General features: G+C 43.0%; 1 protein-coding gene across 2 annotated transcripts in view; it reads right to left on the bottom strand.

Moving 5' to 3' along the window:
- Positions 1 to 2,046: 2,046 nt before the first annotated feature.
- Positions 2,047 to 24,635, bottom strand: part of Aldh7a1 (aldehyde dehydrogenase 7 family member A1) — a 54,203-nt gene continuing 31,614 nt past the window's right edge. The window contains exons 15-19 of one of the 2 annotated variants that reach the window (XM_042674669.1): positions 22,827 to 22,924; positions 22,577 to 22,650; positions 20,494 to 20,569; positions 18,698 to 18,756; positions 2,047 to 2,059 (exon numbers count right to left, since the gene is read on the bottom strand). In XM_042674669.1, the coding sequence (XP_042530603.1) occupies positions 18,702 to 18,756; positions 20,494 to 20,569; positions 22,577 to 22,650; positions 22,827 to 22,924 (303 nt within the window). In that variant the 3' untranslated portion in view covers positions 2,047 to 2,059; positions 18,698 to 18,701. Of the gene's footprint in view, positions 2,060 to 18,504; positions 18,757 to 20,493; positions 20,570 to 22,576; positions 22,651 to 22,826; positions 22,925 to 24,635 lie in introns of those variants that run through there. The other variant, XM_042674668.1, reaches the window with a different exon arrangement.

Below are 24,635 nucleotides of genomic sequence, written 5' to 3'. Positions count from 1 at the left end.
ATCTGAAATTTCCATTTTATAAAAGTTCCATGTCAATGCTTGATATTCAACACCTCCCAGAGGTCACCAGAAGATCTGCTCCTGAGAAACCATTTTATGATTGAACAGCCTTAAGAGATTCTGTTTTCACTGGTCATGATCTGCCATCTAAGAATAGATGTTTTAGAATTTCTGCTATTGCTTTAGAATTTATCTTGAAGCAATAATCAGGAGAGATATACCAAAAGTTTGATTTTTTTATTGGGGCATTTGGGGTGCTTGTTCTTTGTGGTGAGGCTTACGCACGCAAGGTAAGTGCTCTATCACTGATCTATGCTACCAGCCACCTCAAATTCTCTACACAAGGGTATTTGTTGAAGCTTCTGACTACAAAATATTACTTTCTTTGGGGGGGGGGGGGAGGGTCCGGTCGTGGGGCCTGAGCTCTGGGTCTGGGCGCTGTCCCTCAGCTCTTCAGCTCAAGGCTAGCACTCTACCACTTGAGCTACAGCACCACTTCCGTCTTTTTTCTTTTTGCTTATGTGGTGCTGAGGAATCAAACCCAGGGCCTCAGGCATGCAAGGCAAGCACTACCATTGAGCCACCTTCCCAGCCCCCAAAATGTTACTAATAGTAATATTAGTATGAAAGGCATCAAAAATGCATTGTCACTGGGGGTCGGTGGCCCATACCTGTAATCCTAACTACTTGGGAGACTAAGATCTGAAGATCATGGTTTGAAAGCAACCTGGGCAAGAAACTCTCTGAGACACTTATGCACAATTGTACTTATGTACGATGTACACTTATGTACTCACACGTACAAAAATCCAGAAGTGGAGGTGTGATTCAAATGGTAGAACACTAGCCTTAAGCAAAAAGCTCAGAGGCAGCAGCCAGACATGAGTTCAAGCCCCAGGACTGGTACCAAAACAAAAGATCAGTATAAGGACAAGCACAAAACTATGTAATATGATACCTGTTTCATTAGCAAACCTATAAAATGTGTGTGTGTGTGCGCGTGTGCATGTGCATTCATGCATGCACATGGAAACATATACACTGACCTTTTCATAGTCTATGGATTTTATATAATGGGCAATATTTCTGTAAAAAATAGAAAAGATGCTGAGCTGGAGGAGTGACTCAAATGGTAGAGCACCTGTCTAGCAAGGACACCGCCCTGAGTTCAAATCCCAGTAACTCCCAAAAAGAAAGTTGAGATGACTCTCAGCAAGAAATGAAATCCCACAACTGCCACCCTAACAGCCCAGCTGCTAGTTGTGAGCCTGAAGCTTTATTTCCCAACAGCACAGTGGCCGACTTGTCCCGAGTGGGGGCAGGTGCCGTCATTCTAGGTTGGTTATTACTATTTCTGCACTGGGGTTGCCATTGCTGCTGCTTCTGAGTTTTGTTTTGTTTTGTTTTTTAATTCCTGGCTCCCAAGTCACAGATCTGATGACCAGTGGATCTGAATGGTGAACTCCAGTCCTGCTTGTTAGTTATGAAGCGTGAGAAGGCAATTATCTGTGCTAACATCTGGGAAGTTAGGGAATGCTAATATGGGGAGAAGTTCCAGAGGCTGAGTGGCTAAAATGATCACAAACCATGTATTTTGCTCTTACAAACTTGTGTATTATCTTTCTCAAATTCAAAATGAATAAAACGCTGGTTGTGTCGGGCAATGAAGGGCTCCCTCCTGTCATCCTAGCTACTCAGGAGGCTGAGATCTGAGGATCACAGCTCAAAGCCAGCCTCCGCAGTAATGTCTGTGAGACTCCTTTCCAATTAACTACCAAAAAGCCAGAAATGGAGCCGTGGCTCAAAGTAGTGGAGCACTAGCATAAAGGTTCAAGGACAGTGGCTATGCCCTGAGTTCAAGCTCCAAGATGGCACACACAAATAAAAAAAACTAGTTGTGGTTCTATTTCTATGCATTCCGAACACATACTATTTTGTAAGGTTAATCATCAATCTTTCATAATTGGCAGGAGTTTTATGGCCAGTGTCTGAAGTGTTGTGAATATTGGACCTTTGTACATACACTCTTCAGGCTCTAATGAATCTTGCAGGAATTCCACTGATGCAAGTCTTTGAAATTACTCCACATACACTTTCAAGATAGCATTCTCCTGGCCTTCCCTAATGCATCCTACTTTATAAATTCATGGAGTCAGACGAAAAGAAAAAGAAAAAACTCTGACTTGCATGCAAATTGTCTGATGTTTTATTAGGGCTTGAACTCAGAACCTCGTACTCTCACTTGGCTTTTCATTCTATCTCTTGAGTCACACCTCCCATTTGAGGGTTTTGCTGGTTAATTAGAGATAAGAGTTTCTTAGATTTGTCTGTCCGGAATGACTTCAAACTGTGAGCCTGAGATCTCAGCTTCCTGAATAGCTAGGATTATAGGCAAGAGCCACAAGTTCCTAGATGATTTATGTATTTTATTAAGAGTGAAACTCAGATGAAATTTCTTGTTCTGTGTTCTGTGGGTCCCAGTGACCCCAGGATATGAATACTAACATATTACTTGTAGGCCAGACAATTTTACAGCCTGTGTGTGTGTGTGTGTGTGTGTGTGTGTGTGTGTGTGTGTGTGTGTGTGTGTGTGTGTGTGTGTGTGTGCTTGCCTTGAGCTGAAATGCTCAGAGACATTGCCCAGGCCCAGACTTAAAGCCCCACGACCAACAACAACAACAAAGCCTTCCATTTGGATATACGAGCCTTCCTGTGCGTTCCCATCACTATTCCTAGCTTTAAACATATACTGCAGCTTGTTGCCAGAAAGATGCAGTGAATTGTATGTCAAGAATGTTGTTTGGTCAGTTTCTGATTGACCCTAGACTACATGTACATAGAAAATTATTCTGTCTCCTCTGATAGGTGGGTATTACAAGAAGTAATGGCAGTAATGTTACCATCTGAATATGTCTCCACAAAATGCTGTTTCATTTTCAGTCTTGCTCTGTAGCCTAGACTGGCCTTGGACTTTTCATGCCTCTAGATTACTGGGGTTAGAGACATGTACTTGTCCTCTGACTCTGAGTGTTGAAGGTACAGCTGAGAAGGAAGACAAAATAGCTTAGCTTAATAACAGAATGCTATTGCCCTTTGACTAGCCAGCCTCCATACTTAGCACTTAACACAAACGTGAACCTTATGCAATAAGAAACACGATGTTATGTTTTGATCTAATAAGATACAATCATCCTTCATTTAAGAGGAAATTTTCTCATTCTTCCCTTAAAATGCGGACGTGCCAAGTCTCACCATAGATTATATCCATCTCAGGAAAGTAGTCACACCGTCAATCACTCAGCTACACTAATTTTTTATCAGATTTGATACAGTTATCTTTGAATATTCTATTCCTCAATGCCCAATTGTAGATAAGACACATAAAATATTAAAGAAATGAAGCGAAAAGAAAGTAAGGCACACACACTCACACACACACACATACGTGAACATACATGAAGGATGGAAAGTGGCTGGGTGCCAGTGGCTCACACCTGTGATCCTAGTTACTCAGGTGCTTGAGAGCTGAAGATCTCGGTTTGAAGCCAGCCAGGGCAGGAAAGCCCATGAGATTTTTATCTCCAATTAACTACCAAAAAAGCTAGAAGTGGAGCTGTGGCTCAACAAACAAACAAACAAAAACTGTATAGCTGCTGTGCTTCTCATTTTATAACGAGACATAAAGCTATAAGTTCTTTTATCTTCCCTCTTCCATTTACTCATTTCATCGTTTCTTTTCCCTCAGAGAAAATCTGATAGGATAAACCTGAAATCTGGATTTTTAGTAGTCCTTTGTTTTCTTATTTCCTTCCTCTTTCTTCCTTTCCTCCTAGTCCTCCTCCAACTTCCTGTTGTTCGTTGTTCACGTTGTTTGGGGCTGCCTGTTGGTCCAATGGCATTAGTAGACAAAATAGGGGTTTGGTGGTCTTAGCCTCCAGTTCAATGGAGCCTTTCTGCTTCTTCATTCATGCATTCTTCCCGAGGACTCAAAACCTTCAAGGCATGAAAGCTCACAATCCTATCCCCGAAACTAAAATGTTGGGTTTTAGCCGGTCTCCCCATTGGACTTGTTAAAAGGCTGTTGACTCAATGACTGCTCGATGAGGAAGGCAGGCAGCCCCGGCAGCTCTGGAGGGGCAGCGAGGGCTGGAAAAGTTCACAGGTTGCTTGATGATGAATGCTAACTGCTTTTGGAGAATGAGCAATCTGCAGTTCCTACTCTGCCCGTTGCGTTATTTATTTTCACGACTGGCAAATGTCCATTGCAAAGGTTACATTCACCGAGGGGAAATTAAGCCATTTCCTGCTAAACTAGGAAATCAGAACCACAGTCATTCACACGATCATGTGGAGATGGTGACCGTCAGTCTGGTGACTGCATCACCGATGCGATGGGCTGTGGGCTTTACTGACAAGCATGTCGCCACCCAATTTGTTGCCAGGCAGTTGTTCCAGAGAGGTAGTTTACTGACAAAAGAAAATTGAAGACAGAATCCTGATTGCACAATCAAAGCCAAATAGCTGCTGAACAGAATAAAATGCTGTGTGATCCTGAAGTCACCCTGGAAGAAAGAAAAATAACAAGGAAGAACTGACTTGGTATGAAACACAAGGTGACTCCCACCTGTCTCTCTAGCTGACAATGACTTGGTGGGCCAGCTTTTCCTACTCAAGCTTGATGCTCTACCACTTGAGCCACATCTCCACTTCTGGGTTTTTGGTGCATTGCAGATGAGTACCAGGGACTTTCCTGTTCAGGCTTGCTTCAAACCAAGATCCTCAGATCTCAGCCTACTGAGTAGATAGGATTACAGGTAAGAAACATTAGCTCACAGCCCAAATGGATTCTTTTTTAATGAAGTTTTGTAAGAACATGAGATTAAGCTGAGCATGATGGTGCACACCTGTAATCCTAGCACTTGGGAGGCTGAGAGAGAAAGACTGGAGTTTGAAGGTTAGGCACATAGTAAGACTGTCTCAAAAAAGAGAGAAGGAAGGAAGGAAGGGAGGAAGGAAGGGAGGAAGGAAGGAAGGAAGGAAGGAAGGAAGGAAGGAAGGAAGGAAGGAAGGAAGGAAGGAAGGAAGGAAGGAAGGAAGGAAGGGCAAGGGAAAGAGAAAAAGAAGATAGGACACTTTGAGGATTTTGAGCTTCCTCATGAGTCCTCATCTTTGGCCTTTCAATGTCAGCAAGAATCACCATTTCAAAGAGCAAAGGGTAACAAGAGTGGTTTATGAAGGCAAGATGAAACTGCTGCTCGTTTGGAAGAAATGAACAACTAATTCAGTTCTCCTTCTGAGGGAATAAGGTGAAATCTGCTGAGAATCCCACCCCTACAGTAACGTGGCCTCATAAAGAAGATGTGGAAATACCGCGTCCAGCGAGTTAGCCAGGGAAGGAAAGAAGACAGACATGGCTGGGCTCCAGCAAACTAGAATCTTCCACTTTTACAAATGAAGTTTAAACATAGGTTCTGTCTGAGAAAGGCGATGGACAACTATAAAGACTTTAAAACTCTAGGGTGACCAAAGCAGCAAAAGAACTGGAAGTACTGTCTCTGAGAGTATGAGCTTGTGCGCTTTCTTTCTACTTCGTTCCCCTCCAGGCCAGAGTTCACTGACCGCGCCTGCTACTGGAGGAGGCACAGAACCAGCCATATGGTCTTCCTGGAAGAAAAGCAGGTGTCCATTTCTAAAGCAATATTTTTACTATCTTTTGTTCTGGCACCTTCAGGCTTTTTAATCATCAGCCCGTGACCTTTATAAAGGACAAATGAAACGCCCCTCCCCTCTCAGCAGCACAGCTCTGTGCTGTTCTGGAGACCAGGCATCCATGACCGACCGAGCTGATTTCTGAACTCAGATGGCACATGGGAGCCAATGGTAAGTCACTCTGCCGCCTTTCACGTCTGCAAGCGTCTCCTGTGGACGTTTATCGTCACATCTATACCACCACGGATTTCAGTGTTTCCTTCCATGAATTCCATTTTCACTAACTATTTAGGATCCCAGAAACACTCTCTTCTTTAGAGACTGATGATATTGTTGATGATATTGTCTTAATTTGGAGCACTCAGCACCAACAATGGACATGGTGCTAAGCAATAAGAGATCCTAATTTGATCAGCTTTGATACCAATTCTTCCCAAGGTTGAACGATCTGAAGGGATACCTGCTAGTTTTCTAGGCATTCAAGGCCCCCTTACCTGTTAAGCTGCCACAGGTACACTGCTCTCCTGACTTGCCCTGACCCAGGAGAAAACAGGCCAGACACAACAAAGTGGAGAAGATGGCCATCAATCCCACATTTTGGATGTGAGGTACCCAGGACCCTGAGGAAAGTTCCTTGGCTGAGCCCTGCACCCCCCCCCCCCCGCCCCAGTTTCCTCTGCATTTCCCCAGCTGACTCAGAGACTGAGCCCTACTGGCAAATAGATGAGGTCCAGGAAATACCCACCCCAAAATCCTAGCCAGGTAGATGTTTGTTGAGATAGGTCCTCAGCCCTTCATCAGATAATCAATTACTACGGGGCTTCCTGGAACCGATTTCCAGAGTTCAGTAACTTCCAGTTTATAGCCATGTTTCTAAGTATTCTAGACTTCTGTAAGTCTGCCTCTAGAAATAGGGCACATCTGTATATTCACCACAAAACATTATACACAGTCTATGTATCTTGATCATAGATCATCTTCCACACCCCCACCCCAAAAAAGACAATTGAAAAGCAAAGAACCAAGTAACAGACATACCATGAATTTTGTGAAAATCAGACAGAAAAGGAATTAAGATGATCCGTCAACATTATAATATGCTCACCATTCTTCCAGGATTTCTTTTTAACTCTTAGGGTGCGACCTGCATTATCTTTATGGCTGTACAATATGTTCATTCTACCTATTCCATGTTCATCCTACCTACTCTGCCTATGTCCTTACTAAGACAAAGACAGCTCCAAACTATGTCACTGTAGAACATGAATAAAAAAGTCCACTCAGGGATGCCAAAGCACATTTTGAATCAGAAATTTCCTTTGAGGTAAACTTAGTAGTCTGTGTGTGCAGCAGCTTGTAAACTGAAAGCAACTCTGGTTAGAAGGAAATGTCTTTCTTCTCATCTCTGCTTTGTTGTCTCTCCAAACAGAAGGCAGCCAGATGGCTCAAAGCAGCTCTCCTAGGCTAGATGATGCAGAATTAGGTCAACTTGTTCTGCACTGTGTGCCTCATTTTTCTTTTGCACCTATAATTGAGTTTAATGCATCTACAAAGTGCATTATACTCATAATTTTGCCACAGCGCCACTTCCGGCTTTTTTCTTTTTGCTTATGTGGAGCTGAGGAATGGAACCCAGGGCCTCATGCATGCAAGGCAAGCACTCTACCACTGAGCCACCTTCCCAGCCCCGAAAAATTACTTCTCAAAGTCTCCCAAATCTAGGGTGTTCTGAAGTTCATAGTAAAGTCCTGTGTGCCTCTCAGGTGAAGGGTACATCAACCCCACTGACATGTGATGCTTGCCAACATAATTCAGGTAAATTAGGACCACAAATGAACATCCTTTGAACATTCTTCTTTGCTATGATGTTATATTATCTTAGGTCACTAGAACTCAGTAATCATGGAAGGCATCAGAAAAAATCGCTAATTACACAGTATTTTCTTCTTGCTTTTGATAAACAAATATAAATATAGTCTCAGGCAGAACACTTACCGTATACTCAAGTTGGGCATGGAAAATCCTTGTTCATAGTTCTTTTAGAATTAATATTAAATATATATATATATATATGAATCTCTTAAATGGGGTTTATAAACACTGAAAGTTTTTAAAAATTAAAATTTTTAAATTTAATTTTAAAAATTAAAATCTATTCTGAGTAATAATCTTTAATTTGTACTTGATAGTCAAATAAACAAATTGTACCAGGTACTGGTAGCTAACGTCTGTAATCCTAGCTACTAACAAGGCTGAGATCTTGGGATCCCAGGTAAAAGCCAGCCCAGGCAAACCAATTTGAGAGACCCTTCTCTTTAATTGGCCAACAAAAAGCCAGAATGTGGCTCAAGTGGTAGAATGCCAGCCTTGAGTGAAAAAGCTAAGGGAAAGTGTGAGGTTCTGAGTTCAACCCTCAGACTGGCACAAACAAAAAGAATTGGTAAGGTACTGTGTGATTGGTAAGGTACTTAAAAAATAAATACTTTCTGTTAATCTTCCTACTTTCTTCTAGATTAGAAATGAGAGACAGGTGCTGCAATCTGAGCTACTCAAGAGGCTGAGCTTTGGTTCAAAGCCAGCCCGGCCAGGAAAGTCCGTGAGACTCTCCAATTTACCACCAGTGGCTCAAGTGGTAGATCGCTAGCCTTGAGTGAAAAAAAGCTCAGGGACAGCATCCAGGTCCTGAATTCAAGCCCCACAACCAGAAAAAAAAAAAAAAGAATAAAACAAATTATAATTATGATGTTACAAATATATTGTTTAATATAAAATATCAGCATTCATGATCATGACCAACTTAAAGCTGAAACTGGTTGAGTGATGTTATAATTCACCATCCATACCATGGCACTAACAAAAGCAAAAGGTAATGCCCATTAATAAATTTGCTAGGACAGCAGACTAGCTATCAGGGACATGTGGTCAATTGAAGGATGATTTATATTGACATTTCCTTCAGGGATAATGTGGAGATTCCAGACATCTACGCGTGCATGTGTTCAATAAGGACTTACTTCACCCCCACTGTTGGTGGTCAAAGGTTAATAGACCCATATCTTCTCAATCTCAGACTGACTTTTGTTTTTTTTTTTTTTGTCGGCCGTGGGGCTTGAACTCTGGGCCTGGGCGCTGTCCCTCAGCTCTTCAGCTCAAGGCGAGCACTCTACCACTTGAGCTACAGCACCACTTCCGGTTTTCTGGTGGTTTATTGGAGATAGGAGTCTCACAGTCTTTCTTGCCCGGGCTGGCTTTGAACCGCAATCCTCAGATCTCAGCCTCCTGAGTAGCTAGGATTACAGGCGTGAGCCACCAGCGCCCGGCTGACTTGAGTTTTTAGAGCATAGACATGGCATTTCTCATTTTTGCTTTTTTTTTTTTTTTTTTTAATTTTATTTTATTTGAGAACATACTGTACAGAGGGGTTACAATTACATGGGCAGGATAATGCATACATTTCTTACCAAGCATTGCAGCCTCCTCCTTTGTTTACCCTTCACCTCCCTTCCCAGCCTCCCCCCTCCCCCCCACCCAATCATACCCCCCCCGCCCCCCCCAACACCGACATTGTAAAGCTGGTTTTGACATGACATTTTGTACTTCTCATTGTTGCAACAGGTCCACCTGAATCCTTAAACGACTTGTTTGTCCCCATCTCCTCCACATGTTATACTGACATCAAATATAGTGAAAGCGGGGGTTACACTGTGGGGGAGGGACATACAAAGCAACAAAGAAATAACCTTATAAATGCGTTAGAAACACATGCATGAAAGAAACAAAAACATTAAAATACATATTTGAGGGTTCGTTTTCCTAACATCACATTCTCTGACTTTTTCCGCTTGACTCATACCTATACTAGATATTGCAAATAAGGGAAACCATGGGACCTACGTTTCTTTGGGCCTGGCTTACTTCACTAAATATAATTTTTTCCAAGCCTTTCCATTTCCTAACAAATGGGGAAATGTCATTCTTTCTGATGGAGGCATAGAATTCCATTGTGTATATATACCACATTTTCTTGATCCATTCGTCTACTCTCATTTTTGCTTTTAAAATTGTAGCTTAAAATTTAAATTAAAAATTAAAATTAAATTCAAATAAATAAATTTAAGTAATTAAAATTAAATTCAAATAAATAAATTTAAGTAATAATTTAATAAACTAAATAAAATAAAATTCTTAAATTTTAATTTTAGTTTTATATTACATTTTAAGATGTTTTAAATTACATTTTGCTTTTAAAATTACAGGAGTGGGGCTGGGAAGGTGGCTTAGTGGTAGCGTGCTTGCCTAGCATGCATGAAGCCCTGGGTTCAATTCCTCAGTACGACATACACAGAAAAAGCCAAAAGTGGTGCTGTGGCTCAAGTGGTAGAGTGCTAGACTTGAGCAAAAGAAGCTCAGAGACAGTGCCCAGGTCCTGAGTTCAAGCCCTAGGACTGGCAAAAAAAACTAAACTAAAATTACAGGAGTGTAATTCTAGCTACTCGGGGAGACTGAGACCGGAGGATCACAAACAGCTGGAGCAGACACATCCATGAGGCTCTTATCTCTAATTAACTGCCAAAAAGTTAGAAGTTAGAGGTAGAGGGTCAGCCTTGAACAAAAAAAGGTAAGGGACCAGCACCTAGGCCCTGAGTTCAAGCCCCAGTACTGGCACATAAAAAGAAGAACTGAAACATTTTTAAATGCTCTCTGGCTCACACCTGTAAAACTAGCTACTCAGGAGACTGAGGATCACGGTTCAAAGCCAGCCTGGGCAGGCAAGTGTGTGAGATTCTTTTCTCCAATTAACCACCAGAAAACTGGAAGTAGAAGCCACCTCTTACCCCATCGTGTAGGACTTTTCTCCCATCCCTCACCAGGTGTGTAATACACAAAGCAAATAGGACAGAGGAACTGTACAATTTGTGTAAAGTAGTGACTATTTTCCCTTCATCTCCCAACTTCTGCTTTTACTGCTTCTTCCCTGATTGAAGCCTTTAAATGTCTATAAGTTCCATTTTATAACTTTCCTCTGTGCCTTCTAGCCAGCATTTCATATAAACTCTATTAGCTGTGTTCCCTCAGAGTCCGAACAGATTTCGAATCCCAGGACTGTTGCGATCTTCTAGTTCTAATAGCATTGCTGGGGGTGAAGCCAGGTGAGAACAGAGTGGAAAGGAATCCCTTGTATTTTCTCTTTCTTTTTCTTTTGTGTCCATACTGGGGCTTGAACTCAGGGCCTTCTGCTCTCATTTGGCTTTTTCATCGAAGACTCTGGCTTTTTGTTAGTAGGAAGTAGACTCATGGACTTTTCTCCCCAAGCTGGCTCAAAACCTCAATCGTCTTTGTTCAATACACCTAGTATATTTCATTTTATTTTTAATCATCTTTAAGTACTTATACAAATGGGTTTCAATTCAACATGATTTATGAGTACAATTCATCTCGATCAATGTCACCCCTTCCATCACTTGGTATATTTTAATCATTCTTGCTGCTGCACTGTTTTTACATTATCAACTGGGCCCAGAGATAACAGGTTTGCTAAAAATAGGTCACTTGGACAAAAAGGTCTTTTCTCCTTAAGGATCCCTTTAAACAAAGGGAGGTTCCATTAGCTTCTCCTTTCAAGACAAACGTCCTTTTTTTTTTAACTTGTTATTATTATTATTGAGGGGTTATCGTTACGTAAGTCAGGTAAAGAATGCATTTCACTTTGGACAATGTCACACCTTTCCTTGCTTTCTCCCAGTTACAGGTACCTTTTTTGAGATAATTTTCTCCACTTTGGAAACACATCTGTGATCAAATGACTCACTTTATCAAAAGTTTCCAGAAAAATGTTTTTTCCCAACTGTTCTGTTCCCATAGAGTACCTTTGGGCAAGGTCAAATGGGGGTGTTTTTCTCCGATACAGCTCAGTGAGGAAGCAGGAAACCAGTGAGAAAGGCTCGCACATTCCTGATCAAGTTATTCGTTAACAATGACTGTTGATCGGGCTTATGGCGATCGCGGGCCTTGTTCTCTGGGTCCCTTCTTGCTTCAGTACTGTGACAGAATAAGAAAGCCTCCATTTCCCCATCAGGCTTTGCGTTTTATTTTTAACAGGATATACTTCCAAAGACAACCCTATTTACATTACCTGCTTCTTTCAAAGGAACTTTTTTGTGTTTCTGTACTGACTTGAACTCAAGGTCTGGATACTGCTTTTTAGTTTGGGCTTTCTTTGTTGTTTGTTTTTTTTTTGCTCAAGGTAACACTCTACCACTGGAGCCATACCTCTACTTCCAGATCCTTGGTTGCTAATTGAAGGTAAGAGTCTCACGGACTTTCCTGTCTGGGCCGGTATCAAACTGCAGTCCTTAGATCTCAGCCTCATGAGTAGTTCGGATTACAGGGGTCAGCCACTAGCACCTGGCTCATAAAGGGACTTTCCTATGTGTGTGCCTCTGTGTGTGCAGAAGCAAGGCCTAGCCAGCTGTGTGGTCTTCCTGGGGTGACAACAGTGAACCCTCTACCATCTTGCAAACAGAGCACAGATCAAACGCACATGAGCAGATCACCATGAAAATATCATGCAAGATAAGTGCGAAATTCCCGGATGGGATGCAACAGGCAGTGGTGCACCTGCAGAGACAGCCACTGAACTGTAACGTTTGCTGGAATTCTCTGTAGAGAGCCAAACCCAGACCCCATCCTATGCACTGTCTCCTTTGTGCTCCGGCATAAGTCCTCATTCAGCCTGTTCCCTCGGTTCTGCTTGACTCTTCATGACATCTGTCTAAAATTGATCAGAACTCCAGGAGAATTAGGTCCTCCCCAAAACCTAATAATGCTCTAAAAAATAAAATAAAATAAAGCGGGGCACCAGTGGTACATGCCTATATAATCCTAACTACTCAAGCGGCTGAGATTTGAGGACTAGAATTTGAAGCTAGCCCAGGCAAGAAAGTCCATGAGACTCATGTCCAATTAACCACCAAAAAAACACTTTAACTCAGCAATTCCACTCCTGGGCATTTATTCAAAAGATTACAACAAGGTTACAGTAAAGCCACCAGCACAACCATGTTTGTTGGAGCACTATTCACCATAGGCAAGATATGAAATCAACCCAGATGCCCTTCAATGGACAAATGGATCAAGAAAATGTAGGATATATTGACAATGGAATTTTACTTGTCCATAAGAGTGATACTGTACAATTTGTAAGGAAATAGAAAGACTTGGAAAAAATTGTACTAAGTTAAGTCAGTTCTAGAGAGACAAAGTTCCATGGCTTACCTCATTTGTGGTAGCTAGGACTGAAAACTGTGGTAGCCTGAAAACATGCTGGGTGGTGTATGGCAGACTCTTCAGAGAACTCAAATAGCACAGTTCTTTATAAAGACAAAGTCAAAGCTTGACAAAATAAGCACCAGGAAATGGATACTTGAAGCAGGAGAGAGGGAGAGGGCGTGGTAAAGGGAGAGGTAAGAGTAGACTGAAGAGAGGAGAATGTGGTCAAGAATTCATTGCATATACTACAAAATTAAAAGCAAAGGAAGGGGCAGGAAGGAGGGAGAGAACGTTGAAAGGGTAACATGATCAAGATGTACTGAATTCACAAACACTTTGTAAAATGGCAATCCCTTTGTACAACTATTTAAAGATAATAAAAATAAGCCAGAAGTGGAGTGGCTCAAATAGTAGAGAGCCATCCTTGAGCAGAAAAGTCAAGGACAGTGCCCAGGCCCTGAGTTCAAGCCCCAGGACAGGCAGTGAATAATAATAATAACAATAACAATAATAAAGATAGACTTTCCTTATTTGCTCATGTCTAAGAAGATATGCTAAACATACTTAGGCAATCAGTATATAAAGGGAAGTTTCAGTATTGAGAATAAAAAACCATTCCAGTCTCAAGGAAATTACTTACATGAGAAAAGTTTACCTAGGCAATAGAGAAAATTTTAATCTTTTAAAGGAACCCAGGAAAGAGAAATTGATCTCTGCAACAGAAAAATAACCAGAAACACATTTTTTGAATTCCAGACAAAGAGTTTCAAAGTCAATCAAAAGGTGTTCAGCTCACTGCAATCCAAGATCAAACAAGTTCAAGCCTCGAATCTACCTCCCCTGCAGATGTCTCTTTGGAATGAGGATTGCTGTGAACTGCAGACAGATTTTTCTAAAATGCTCTCTGAACTTCCTGTCTTGTCCTGAAAGCAGGAAACAAATTCACAAGGGTTTCCTTCCTGCCCTCTCTGCTAGGAAGGACACAATAAAGGTGGGAGACAGCCACGGCACCGGCTTTCCTCCAGGGCCCTTACCTACCAGTAGAGACCCAAGTTCTTTTCTCTGTCTTGTCACTTTTCTAAACCTCCAAGGTCTTTGACTGCCAAATAAAAGACTAAACCCAAAGTCTGTGAACTCCTTTAGGCTTTGTTTGCTAAAAAAAAATGAAGCTTGCATTGTCAGTAAGCCCCAACTGTCCAGACTTCTAGTCAGTGCTGGGATTTTCACTTAGAGCCTTCTGCTTGCCTGGCTTGCTTGCTTTGCTGGAGGAGATCTATCACTTCAGCTCCAGCTCCACCCTTGCTTTTTGCTACTTATGTTGGAGATGGAGTCTAGAAAGCAGTTCTGGCCTGCACTGGCCTCAAACTATGATTCTTCAGATGTCAGCTGTCCTGAGTTAGGGAGCAAGAATTGTAAATGTGAGTCATCAGCACCCACATCAGACTTCTGGGCCTCTCTCTTTATAAAGCTAGTGCCCCAGGGAAGATCTAGGCCAGGACCAGCTCTGCACAGAAAGCAGGAAACACCAAGCACCTCCCCCAATAACACCAGGTGTCTAGCACTCATGACACAGAAAGCTTCTGCATTCAGTATCACATTTGTACTTCTTTGAGAAGAAAAGTATGTAGGTGATGGGAGAATATGAGGCCTGGGAAGAGAGATGGCCTTCCCAGTGCTCTACACCCCAGGGCTGGGAATGAAATCCAGGTTTCCTGACAGCCCTAAGACCATAACATGAAAAGGCACTGAGCCAGAGAGTAGGAAATGAGCAGAGAGGTCGTGCATGCCAGAAGCTCACACTCAGGTCATGCCTGCTCCCTGACTTCCACTTCCCTTCCATCACCCCGCTTTCCATCCTGCCCACTGACTGCCCAAAGGCTTTTGTGTCTCTGCTGGCATGGCCAACTGTCCCATGGTCCAGTCATCCCCTCCACCTCCTCACCAACTTGGAGTTTTCCGCTGAAGGGCTGCTCTCAGAAGACAGGTGCTGCTTGGGTTTCTCACTGCAGGCTGGGTGATGATCATCTCTGAAAAGATGTCAGCTGACTCCAGGTGAAGCACTAAGGGGCAGGCGATCAGGGAGCAGGAAGGACATTCCCGCCAGCAGGTGGAGCTGAGGGGCAGCTGGTTTTCCTCAGCCTCTACTCCAAGCTCTCAACATAGAACAGCTACTTCTTTGCCACCAGGCCTCCCGAACTAAAGACTGGTTGATTGAAATCTGAAATTTAAATGCTGCCTAGCAATACAATCATTCTGACTTTCACGGTTGTTTTGCAGTTTCACGGGAAATGTCATCACAATCTATCTTGGAAAGTTTTGGGAATAATGGAGTATCAGATTGACAAGACATTCTCAAATAATTTAAAGGGGGGAAAAGTTCTAACTACTATAGTTGCAATTTTAAGTTTGTGATGTTAAAAAAAAAATGTTAAGTAAGCACTAGTGGGTTTTAAATCCTAGCTACTAGGGAGGCTAAGAACAGGAGAATTAGGGTTCAAGGTCTAGCTCAGCCCAAAAGAAAATGTGAGACCCTCTTCTCAATCTACAGCTAGATATAGTGGCCCGTGCATGTCATCCTAGCTACGTGACATCCTAGCCACCTGAGATCAGGTGGCTTATGGTTCAAGGAAACCCAGGCAGATAATTTCTTGAAACTCCATGTCAACAGAAATGCAGTGTAGCGGTAAATGCTTGTAATCCCAGCTTAAGATGGGAAGCCTAAAATAGGCGCATCAATTAAGAGCACAATTAAGAGCGCCACCATTTCCAGTGCACTATTTACATTCACCAATCTGGCTACTTAGATTCAAATCTCAGCCCTATCATGTATCAGCTGTGTATCACATGGGATAAATTCCTTAAACTCTCTGTATCTCTTTCTTTTCAATGAAATGAGAACCATTCCAGTATCTGCTCTGTAGGATTGTCATAAAAATTAATGGGTTTACATTAAGTATTTTTGAAGAATGCCCTATGAAGCTGTTCAAAATGAAAACTTGGCGTGATCACTAAGGATGGGTGGCGACTGGTAGCTGAGTGCTGTAATCCTAGCTACTAAAGAGGCTGAGATCTGAGGCTCGAGATTTGAAGACAGCCTGAGGAGACAAATCCAAGGGACTTATCTCCAATTAATCAGCAAAGCCTCGAAGTGGAGGCATTCCTCAGGTAGTTGAGGACCAGCCTCAAGTGAAAAGCCAACCAAGAATGTGAGCCCTCAGTCAGAACCAGTTCTAGAAAGGACAGGATAATAGAACATAAAACAACTTAATTACATCTAATTCAAAAGAGAAGACTGAAATCTGCAATTATAGGCAAACGTTGTTTTCCTCTTTCACATTTCGGAAAAAGGCTATAGGAGATAGGATAGGAACAGTGCAGGGAAAGGCAGCTCAGAAAAGCAGGAGGCTGAGTTCACCTCCTTCCCAGACAAAACAGCTCAATGTATGTTGCTCAATGGAGAGGTTTAGTCAGCAGTGCCACCTACAGGTCAGTATGACAAAGGCACCAATGTCATGCAGAGTTCTGCCAATCTGGAAGGATTTGCAAGCAAATAGCAAAATGGAAATGGTTGTTGGACCTGTGTTTCATATCTAATCTACCTGTGAAAGTAATCAGCCTCTAGATAACATAGTCTCCAGTAGTTTGCTCTTTGAGGCTGACCTCTAAGGACTGATTCATTTGCGTTTTGTCTTCTGGCTTTTTTTTTTTCTGCTTATGTGGTGCTGAGGAATCGAACCCAAGGCCATGGCATGCATGTAAGGCAAGTGCTCTACCATTGAGCCACCTTCCCAGCCCTTCAGGATTTTTTTAAGTCTAACAATCCGGCTTTCCAAAACTTATCCCTTTGCTGACGAAGCAGGTAACAGAGAAGCAAACTGCCATATCCGTATTAGAGATAAGAAGTTTAAAAAAGGGCTGGGAAGGTGGCTCAGTGGTAGAGCGCTTGCCTTGCATGCTCGAGGCCCTGGGTTCAATTCCTCAGCACCATATAAGCAAAAAGAAAAAAGCCGGAGGTAGCACTGTGGCTCAAGTGGTAGAGCGCTAGCCTTGAGCTGAAGAGCTGAGGGACAGCGCCCAGGCCGAGTTCAGGCCCCATGACAGGACTAAAAAAAGTTAAAAAAAAAAAAAAAACCAGGTGCCACGGCTTATGCCTGTAATCCTAACTGTTCAGGAGGCTGAGATGTGAGCATCTCAGCTTGATGACAGCCTGGATAAAAGGTCTGTGCAAGAAATGGTGAGAAAGTGGCGCTGTAGCTCAAGTGGTAGAGCGCTCGCCTTGAGCTGAAGAGCTGAGGGACAGCGCCCAGGCCCAGAGTTCAAGCCCCACGACCGACAAAAAAAAAAATGGAACATGATATTTTGGGGCTGGGAAGGTGGCTCAGTGGTAGAGCGCTTGCCTTGCATGCTCGAGGCCCTGGGTTCGATTCCTCAGCACCACATAAGCAAAAAGAAAACAGCCGGAAGTGGCGCTGTGGCTCAAGTGGTAGAGCACTAGCCTTGAACTGAAGAGCTGAGGGACAGTGCCCAGGCCCAGAGTTCAGGCCCCACAACCGGACCCAAAAAAAAAAAAAAGAAATGGTGAGAAAAAGGTGAACAAATGAAACCGTGACACTCACTAGACACTGGAAAATGAACTATACAACTTGTGGGGGAGGGCCAGGGGAAAAACTGGGAGAGGTGACACTGTTCAAAAAGAAATGTACTCACTACCTGACTTACCTAACTGTAACCCCTCTGTACATCACCTTTATAGTAACAATAAATAAATCAGTCTGTGCAACTCCAATTAATCAGCAAAAAGCAAGGCTGGAGGTGTGGCTCAAGTGGTAGAGTCAACTAATAAACCAAAGGGCTTGAGACCCTGAGTTTAAATGCCAATACCAGCAAATAAAATAAAAAATAAGAAGATTAGGTCTAATGATCACTTAGATACATGTGAAGGATTCTAAACTGAATGTAACAGGGACAAAAATTCATTTGTCAGCTGGGAATCGGAAATCATAACATATATTCAAAATCACATTGATTAATAACTAAAATACCAATGCCATGGAGACTGTCCAATAGAGGGGAAAGACTCTTTTCAATCCAGAATCCTATACCCAATCAGCCTGAGGATTAAGTATCTTCCTGTTGGAGTGTCATTCCCGCTTCTTGCCAATGTTGTGACCTGGCTGGCTTCCTGGGCTCTTATAGGTTAAAAAAAAAACAAAAACCTCCTCTCCCAGTTACCTTCAAAACAATCAGTGAGACAGACTTTGCAGAAAGTACTCCAGTACAAAACAAACCATGGACTAGTGGGGAAATACAGTATCCAGGGAAGAGGCTGTAAAATAGAAGAGCAGCAAAGGGAAGCAGAATAAGGCTGAGCAGCAGCCACACTGAACTGGGACCTGCACACCGGGGATCGGCGCATGGCGTACACGGCCACTACTTACCAAGTGAGTGACTCTGAGAAACACAACAGACAGCTGTGACATGAAGATCCATCCAACCTGGTGTTGTGGGGGTTTTTAATGTGGCTTCGTGTTATAAACATTTTATTCTGACTTGTTTAACAACGACTATCTTGATTTACCAGGGATTCGGGGTCCTTAGAAATAATTCGTCACAATCATGTTCCAAAAGCTGCATTTATTCAGGGTAAATCCCCATTTTCTTGGTCGGTCTTCCTTGGTGCAGCCTCGGGAATGCCTCAGTGTAACCAACTTGTGTGAACCATGTCACTGAAACTTGATTCCTTGGGCTAGTGGAAGGTCCTTGCTGTAGTTGATGGTGCTAACAGAAACAGAGTTAGACAGACATCACTTTCATGATACAGAAGACTTTCGTGCTACTAAAAAAATGCAGTTGTCCTTATGTTAAGCTGTAAATTCATGGGGAAAAAACAGGATACAAGAGAATATTAGTAGCCGGGCACTGGTGCTCACATCCGTAATCCTAGCTACTCAGGGGGCTGAGATCTGAGGATCACAGTTCAAAGCCAGCCCAGGCAGGAAAGTCTGTGAGACTCTTATCTCCAATAAACCACTAGAAAACTGGAAGTGGCGCTATGGCTTAAGAAGTAAAGCACTAGCTTTGAGCTAAAGAGCTGAGACACAGCACCCAGGCCCAGAGTTCAAGCCCCATGACCGAACAAAAAAAAAGACGTTACTATGAATTCAGCTTTACAAAAGAAAAGCCCAAAAACGAGGGTGGAAGTCACAATGCACACACTCCTAACTCAGCTTTTCTTTTAAGTAGGACACAGAATGTAAAAACTGTCACTTTGTCTCTCTTTCAATAAATGGTTTACTGGATTATAGGAGTAGGGGGGGCAAATATCCTTAGTTGGACAGAAAGAAAATAAATGATGATAATATAGGAAATAGAAGCTTCTTTGTAGCTCGCCAGCTGGAGGATCACCTGGTTCTTTTCCTGAGAGGAAAATCAACCCCACTCAAAGGTTCAGAAAAGTCATCACTAAGTGTTCACCTCAAGGAATATCACTGATTCAAAAAAGGCAAAGCCAGCAGCAGCACTGCGTGCGTGGGACTTGGTAAGCATTGTCCACGCCCCTCAGAGGCTCTCAGCCCGGCCACTGTGGCTAAGGCTGCAAGCGCCAGGCCGACGAAGCCAGCCAGGGCACAGCACCCGCAAGAAGCAGGGAGTGCACTTGGACACTGGCCCTGGGGTCCTCGCAACACCCCTTTACAACACAGTCCACATGGCCCTGCACCCACATTCTACACTTAGAGAAAAGCTATTTTGTTTTCTTTTTTCTTTGGCGCCAGTCCTGGGGCTTGAACTCAGAACCTGGGCACTGTCACTGAGCTTTTTTTTTTTTTTTCCTCTCTCTCAAGGGTAGCACTCTACCACTTGAGCCACGGCTCCACTTCTGGCTCTTTGGAGGTTAACTGGAATTAAGAGTCTCACAGACTTTCCTGCCCAGGCTGGCTTCAAACCATGATCCTCAGATCTCAGCCTCCTGAATAGCGAGGATTAAAAATGTTGGCCACCAGTGCCCAGCAATCAAAGCTATTTCTATGCCAGGTTCAGTGGCTCACACCTGTAAACCTAGCTACTCAGGAGGCTGAGACCTGATCAGGGCAGACAAACCCATGAGACTCTTACCTCCTGTTAACCACCACCAAAAAAAAAAAGCCAGAAATAGAGCTATGGCTCACGTGATAGAGAGCCAGCAGTGAGCAAAAAGCCAAGAAAGAGAATAAGGCCCCAAGTTCAAGTCCCAGTACTGGCATCAAAAACACCAAAAACTGGCATCAAAAACGGGTGATGGTGGCTCATCCTATAATCCAGGGCTCACAATTTTTCTGACCTTGGAGCATGCATTCTACACTACGGATGTTCAAAACTGTAGTGCAAACCAATGGTCTAAAAGGAGAGAGCTGTGGAATGCAAACTAAAATGAAGTGAAACCGAGCCGCAACAACACAAAGTAGGAGGTGACAGCACATTCCCCAGGTTGGAGCCCCCCCCCCCCAGTCCCCCCCCGACCCCCAGGCTCCTCCTTACCAGGTGGAGCGCCTCATGTACTGCTTCCAGGCGTCGCTGCCGGACTCCCTGCCCCCGCCCGTGTGCTTCTCTCCCCCTGGAAACAGAGGAAGCCGGCATCTTAGGTCTTAGGAGCTCATGCTCTCTCCGGCACTTACTTGGTACGGATAAAGGGAGAAGGAAAGCACCCTTCCCTACTTCCACTCAGCCCACAGAAATTTCCACACACCCCACGCCAAAACACACAGAAAAGGGACATGAGAGGGTACAGAAAGTAGATGGAGTTACGAGGAAAAGCATCAAAAAACAGAAGAAAAATAACATTAACTGTATAATTAAAATGTTGTGCATGGAAACCTTGAGACATTGGAAACAGAATTTTCTTTTCCTAATGCTTATCTAAATATTCTGATTTTCTGACATGTAAATATATACATATTAGATAATGCATATGTGTTGAATGTATATAATTTTTAAAATGAGTCTCGAGTGTGTTGGGGCTTATGCCTATAATCGTAGCTACTTGGAAACCTAAGATGGGTAGAACCACAGAAAGAGGCCAGCCCAGACCTAAATAAAACAATAAAAAACTGGGCATTGTGGCTGCAAACCTGTCATTCTAGCTACACAGAAGGCAGAAACAGGAGGTTCGTGGTCCAGGCTAGCCAGAGAGGAGAGAAAAGACAAGATCCTTTGCTCAAAAATAAACAAACAACTAGAACAAAAAATGCTAGAGTCATGGCTCAAATGGCAGTGCTCAGGAAGTGTCATGACAAGGCCTGAATCCAAACCCAGTACTGCCAAGGTCACCTGCGGGAAGCAAGGAGAAAGAAAATGGAAGTAGATTGCTTTTTCCATTACAAGATGTTTTCACAACTCTAAGAAAAAAGGGGCACCCAGACAGAATGAGCACACATGGGCTAACACTGAGACTAAAGGTCCAGAGTGGAGCAAGGACACACACGCACACACAAACACACACACACACACACACACACACACACACACACACACACACACACACGGCAGAAGACAGGGCTGAAAGGGAAACTTCACACCTGCACCATGAACAGTAATTCTATACCAAACAACAACAACAAAAAAAACACAAGAAAAAAAACTCTGGATAATTTTTAATAAGTAAAACATATATGCTTGTTAAGGAAGGATTTCTTTAAAAAGAAAAAGCCTATTTGTAAGTTTAAGCATTAATAACTCATTGTTTATTAAGAGAAAAGAAAATCCGGACCAGAATAAGAAAAGCAATTGCGCATTTCATTTAACAAAGATAGTATGTGGCACAGTGTGATGGTTTTGCAGGACACAAGAGTGCACACTTACAATCCCAGCACTCAGCAGACGAAGGCAAGAGGATTATGAGTTTGGGGATAGCCTGGTCTACAAAAAAGAAAAAAAAAAAAAAAAACGAAAAAAAAAAGATCTGCTTAATATTTGTAATGCCCACTGCAAAGAGACACACAGAATAGTGTATGTGAAGTTTTCTGGCTCTGGAGCAGGGGTTTTTAGTGGTTTGGGGGAATGAAATCTTCTCCTGAGGAAACAACTGCTCCCTTCCAGGGTTTCCGTATCTTGGATTGAGGCCTCTGCTCTGGCCTGATACAACATTTCAGCAGAAGACACAGGACTCTGGCGGTAACCTCAAAAATGGACTTGGCATTTTTTGTTTGTTACAGATCACATAAGGCCATCTCAGAAAACAAAATCATGTTTCAATTTCTTAATGACTGTTCTAAAAGCTCTTATTGCCGGGTGCTTGTGGCTCACACCTGCTATTATAGCTACTTAGTTTGCTGAGATCTCAGGATCTCCCTAAGAAGCCAGCCCAGGCAGAAAAGGCAGAAAAGTTTGTAACTCTTACCACCAAATAACCAACAAAAAGCCACAGGTGGAGCTGTGGCTCTAGTGGTAGAACATGTGCTTTGAACAAAAGAGCTAAGCGACAGCACCCAGGCCCAGTGTTCAAGTCCCAATGCTGGTACAGAAACACAATCACACATAAATACACACACACCGTAAGCAGATACTAAGTAAAGCAAGTTAATTTCCAGCCCAACTTGAAAAAGAGAAATGGTTGCCTACGTACCAAATGCGCCTCCGATCTCAGCACCACTGGTTGGAATGTTGACATTGACAATGCCGCAGTCTGAACCTTTGGGTCTATGTAGAAGGAGGGGCATGGTGAGAATGACAGGGAATCTTTAAAAATCAAAATAAGATGAAGCCCAAAGACTATCAATGTTAAAAACAAAAACAAAAAGCCATTCAATCTTTTCAAAGTCCACTCATCACACAAATGAGATCCACATAAATGTTTGAAAGAGACAAAACTATACCCAAGCCAGCGGAAGATTCTGCCCAGATCCTTGGTAAAGATGCTACTAGAAAGTCCCTGTTTCACTTCATTATTCCATGCAAACACCTCCTCTTCATTCTAAAAGAACAGACATCAGTTGGAGGCTGTTAGATGTTACAGTGCTCAGGTCAAAGTTCACTGCTGTAAGTGGATATTCACGGCTCACACCTGGAATCCTAACTACTCAAGAGACTAAGAGAATCACGGTTCAAAGCCAACCCAGGCAGACAAATCTGAGATTCTCTTATCTCCAATTAACCAGCAAAATAAAAAAAAAGTGCAGGTAGAGCTCAAGTATTAGAATGACAGCCTTGAGCCACTAAGCTCTAAGAAGAATACAAGACCAAGGCCTTGCGTTCAATCCCCAGTATTCACACATATGTATGCAGGTGAGAGATCACGCACACGCAAATACACAGACACACAGAGACACACACACAGACACACACACACAGACACAGACACACACAGACAGACAGACACACACACACACACACACACACACACACACAAAGTTCACTGGCATTAATCTGATTTAATTGTATGCAGGTGAGAGATCACGCACACGCAAATACACAGACACACACACACACAGACACACACACACACACACACACACACACACACACACACACAAAGTTCACTGGCATTAATCTGATTTAATTGATGTAATCCAAGAACCAATATCCCAGTTGACTAGTTTCACTATTTTTTTTGTTGTTGTTGTTGGTCATGGGGCTTAACCCCTGGGGCCTGGGCGCTGTCCCTCAGCTCTTCAGCTCAAGGCCAGCAATCTACCACTTGAGCTATAGCGCCACTTCCAGTTTTCTAGTGGTTTATTGGAGATAGGAGTCTCACAGTCTTTTCTGCCCAGGCTGGCTTTGAACCACGATCCTCAGATCTCAGCCTCCTGAGTAGCTAGGATTATAGGCGTGAGCCACCGGCGCCCAGCTAGTTTTACTATTTCTATGTTCCTCTCTTAGGACAGGATCATGTATTAATAAGTAACACTCATAGAGGTTTTGCTTCAATTCTACTTTAAGGAGCAAAGCTTAGTAGTCTTCCAGTCAAGCTACTAACTACAATGGATAATATGTATTCAGTTTTTATCCTGTACAGCACACTGATGTTTGCATTTATTCAGTCCCTAGGACACAACTTTTATACTACCGATCACCAACTCACAAATGTGCCAACTGAAACCCCAAGAAGCAAGGACATTTGCTCAAAAGCTCAAAATCAAACTCACACAGCATAAAGCACAAAATGACACTCACAAGTCTCACAGATGGAACAAGGAGATACATCCTAAAGCAAGATATAAATAAACAATAAGACGCAATTCCTACAATCATTTGCCTGCTCACAACGGCACATTCACACCCGGATTCAGTCTCTGAAATCTTAAAACTAACTAAATATTTGCTGACTTGGCCAGGGCCTGCCTCAGGTTAAAATAACCACAGCCCAGTCCCCGACTGCAGATTATAGAAGTATATCTTTACACTGCCCTTTACCTCCTCATTGTGTGTGCTCATGGGCCCGCAGCCAGGCTGTCCAACTGTCCAGTTCCTGTGTTAACAGACCCTGCCTCACCAGGCTCAGTGGTTCACCTGTAATCCTAGTTACTCAGGAGGCTGAGATCTGAAGATCACAGTTCAAAATCAACCCCAGCAGGGAAGTCTGTGAGACCCTTATCTCCATTTAACCACCAAATAAGCTAGAAGAGCTGTGGCTCAAGAGGTAGAGTGCCAACCTTAAATGAAAAGGCTAAGGGACTGGGGGGGGG

Source organism: Dipodomys spectabilis, unplaced genomic scaffold, assembly GCF_019054845.1.
Source record: "Dipodomys spectabilis isolate Male_0828 unplaced genomic scaffold, ASM1905484v1 ptg000019l, whole genome shotgun sequence".
Taxonomy (NCBI): Eukaryota; Metazoa; Chordata; class Mammalia; order Rodentia; family Heteromyidae; genus Dipodomys; species Dipodomys spectabilis.
Note: the sequence above shows the minus strand (reverse complement) of the source record. Positions and strands in the feature narration are given on the sequence as shown.